The sequence below is a fragment of the Nicotiana attenuata genome, chromosome 3 (assembly GCF_001879085.1).
Source record: "Nicotiana attenuata strain UT chromosome 3, NIATTr2, whole genome shotgun sequence".
Taxonomy (NCBI): Eukaryota; Viridiplantae; Streptophyta; class Magnoliopsida; order Solanales; family Solanaceae; genus Nicotiana; species Nicotiana attenuata.
Window position 1 is genome coordinate 52858667 of NC_031991.1, and position 3044 is coordinate 52861710.

Consider the following 3044-nt stretch of genomic DNA (forward strand, 5'->3'; position numbering starts at 1 on the left):
GTCGGCATGATACTTCCGAAGCATCGATACATGGAAGACTGGATGAACTCCTGATAAACTGGGAGGTAAAGCAAGCTCATAGGCAACCTCTCCAACTCACCTCAACACCTCAAAGGGGCCAATAAACCTTGGGCTTAGCTTGCCCTTCTTCCCAAACCTCATAATGCCCTTCATTGGCAAGACTTTCAAGAGAACCTTCTCGCCAATCGTGAATGATACATCACGTGCCTTCTGATCCGCGTAAATCTTCTGCCTGGACTGAGCTGTGCGGAGCCTCTCCTGAATCAACTTTACCTTATCCAAGGCATCCTGTACCAAATCTGTGCCAAGTAACTTAGCCTCACCGCGCTCAAACCACCCAATTGGAGAACGACAACGCCGACCATACAATGCCTCATACGGGGCCATCTCTATGCTGGACTGATAGCTATTATTGTATGCAAACTCCGCCAAGGGCAAGAACTAATCCCACTGCCCTCCAAAGTCGATCACACATGCTCTGAGCATATCCTCTAAAATCTGAACAGTCCGCTCCGACTGCCCGTCGGTCTGAGGATGGAATGCCGTGCTAAGCTCCATGCGGGTCCCCAACTCACTCTGAACAGTTCTCCAGAAATGGGAAGTGAACTGAGGGCCTCTATCTGATATGATGGAGACCGGCACACCGTGCAACCTCACTATCTCCCGAATGTAAATCTGGGCATATCTCTCCGCCGTATATGTAGTCGCCACTGGAATGAAGTGGGCGGACTTGGTCAATCTATCCACAATAACCCACACTGAATCAACCTTCCGCTGGGTTCGCGGCAACCCAAGCACGAAATCCATGGTAATGCGCTCCCACTTCCATTCCGGAATAGGCATCTGCTGAAGTAGGCCACCTGGCCTCTGGTGCTCATATTTGACCTGCTGGCAATTCAAACATCTAGCAACATGCTCCACTATGTGCTTCTTCATCCTCCGCCACCAGTAGTGCTGTCTCAAGTCACGATACATCTTCGTGGCACCCGGATGAATGGAATACCTCGAACTGTGGGCCTCCTCTAGAATCTTCTCTCTCAAGCCATCAACATTAGGAACACATAACGGCCCTGAAGCCGTAACACACCATCCTCGCCAATAGAAATCTTTTTGGCACCTCCCTGGAGTACCGTCTCTCTGAGGGTCGCCAAATGTGGATCATCGAACTGGCAGGCCTTAATCTGCCCCAATAACGAAGACTGAGCAACCACACATGCTAGGACTCGGTTGGGCTCTGAAATGTCCAATCTCACGAGTCTGTTAGCTAAAGGCTGAATGTCCAAAGCTAATGGTCTCATCTTAGTAGGAATGAATGCCAAGCTACCCATACTCTCTGCCTTCCTACTCAAGGCATCCGCGACCACATTTGCCTTGCCAGGGTGATAAAGAATGGTAATGTCATAATCCTTTAGTAACTCAAGCCTCCTGCGCTGCCTCAAATTAAGCCCTCTGCTTGAACAAATGCTGCAAGCTACGATGATCTGTATAAACCTCACATGACACTCCATATAAATAATGCCTCCATATCTTAAGAGCATGAACAATCGCCGCCAACTCTAGATCGTGCACAGGGTAATTTTTCTCGTGAACCTTCAGCTGACGTGAAACATATGCAATAACTCGCCCCTCCTGCATCAATACACATCCCAAGCCAACGCGAGAAGCGTCGCAATACACTGTATACATCCCTGAACCGGAAGGCAATACAAGAACTGGTGCCGTAGTCAAGGCCGTCTTGAGCTTTTGGAAGCTTTCCTCACAATCATCGGACCAACAGAACGGGGCCCCCCTTTTGGGTCAATTTGGTCAGAGGTGATGCAATAGATGAAAAGCCCTGCACAAATCGCCGGTAATAGCTTGCTAACCCCAAGAAGCTCCTGATCTCGGTCACTGAAGTAGGACGTGGCCAACTCTGAACTGCCTCAATCTTCTCGGGATCCACCTTAATACCCTCCCCTGACACTACATGCCCCAAGAATGCTACTGACTCTAGCCAAAACTCACACTTGGAGAACTTAGCATAAAGCTTCTGCTCTCGCAAGGCCTGAAGCACTACTCTCAAATGATGCTCGTGCTCCCCCAGGCTTCGTGAGTATATCAAGATGTCGTCAATGAAGACGATGACAAAAGAATCAATATAGGGCCTGAACACCCTGTTCATCAAATCCATAAATGCCTTTGGAGCATTAGTCAAGCCAAAGGACATCACCAGAAACTCATAGTGGCCATACCTAGTCCTGAATGCAGTTTTCGGAACATCCGAATCTCGAATCTTCAGCTGATGATACCCTGACCTCAAGTCGATCTTAGAGAACACCCTAGCACCCTGCAACTGATCGAACAAATCATCAATACGGGGCAATGGATACTTGTTCTTGATGGTGACTTTGTTCAACTGGCGGTAATCAATGCACATCCGCATAGTCCCATCCTTCTTCCTCACGAATAGCACCGGTGCACCCCAAAGCGATACACTGGGCCTAACAAACCCCTTTGCTAACAACTCCTCCAACTGCTCCTTCAGCTCCTTAGGAGCCATAGGGTACGGTGGGATAGATATAGGCTGAGTGCCTGGAGCCAAATCAATACAGAAATCAATATCACGGTCCGGAGGCATGCCAGGAAGATCAGAAGGAAAAACATCAACGAACTCTCGGACTACTGGCACTAAATCAATCGTTGGAGACTCTGCGGTGGTGTCTCGCACATAAGCTAGATAAGCCAAACATCCCTTCTCCACCATGCGCTGAGCCTTCAGGAAAGAAATGACCCTGCTAGGCGTATCAACTGTGGAACCCTTCCACTCCAATCTCGGCAACCCTGGCATCGCTAGAGAAACAGTCTTGGCATGGCAATCTAGAACGGTGTGATATGGAGATAACCAATCCATGCCCAGAATAACCTCGAAATCGATCATGTCGAGCAGCAGGAGATCTGCTCTAGTCTCAAGACCACAGAAAGTAACCACACAAGACCGGTAGACCCGGTTCACAACCACAGAATCACCCACAGGAGTGGGCACA

The 3044-nt window shown here is 49.1% G+C and overlaps 1 protein-coding gene across 1 annotated transcript; it reads right to left on the bottom strand.

Moving 5' to 3' along the window:
- LOC109224653 (RNA-directed DNA polymerase homolog) lies at window positions 2018–2443 on the bottom strand (the record flags this gene model as incomplete). Its single annotated transcript, XM_019389189.1, has 1 exon — window positions 2018–2443. A coding segment is annotated over one exon (426 nt), but the record flags the coding sequence as incomplete, so codon positions are not given.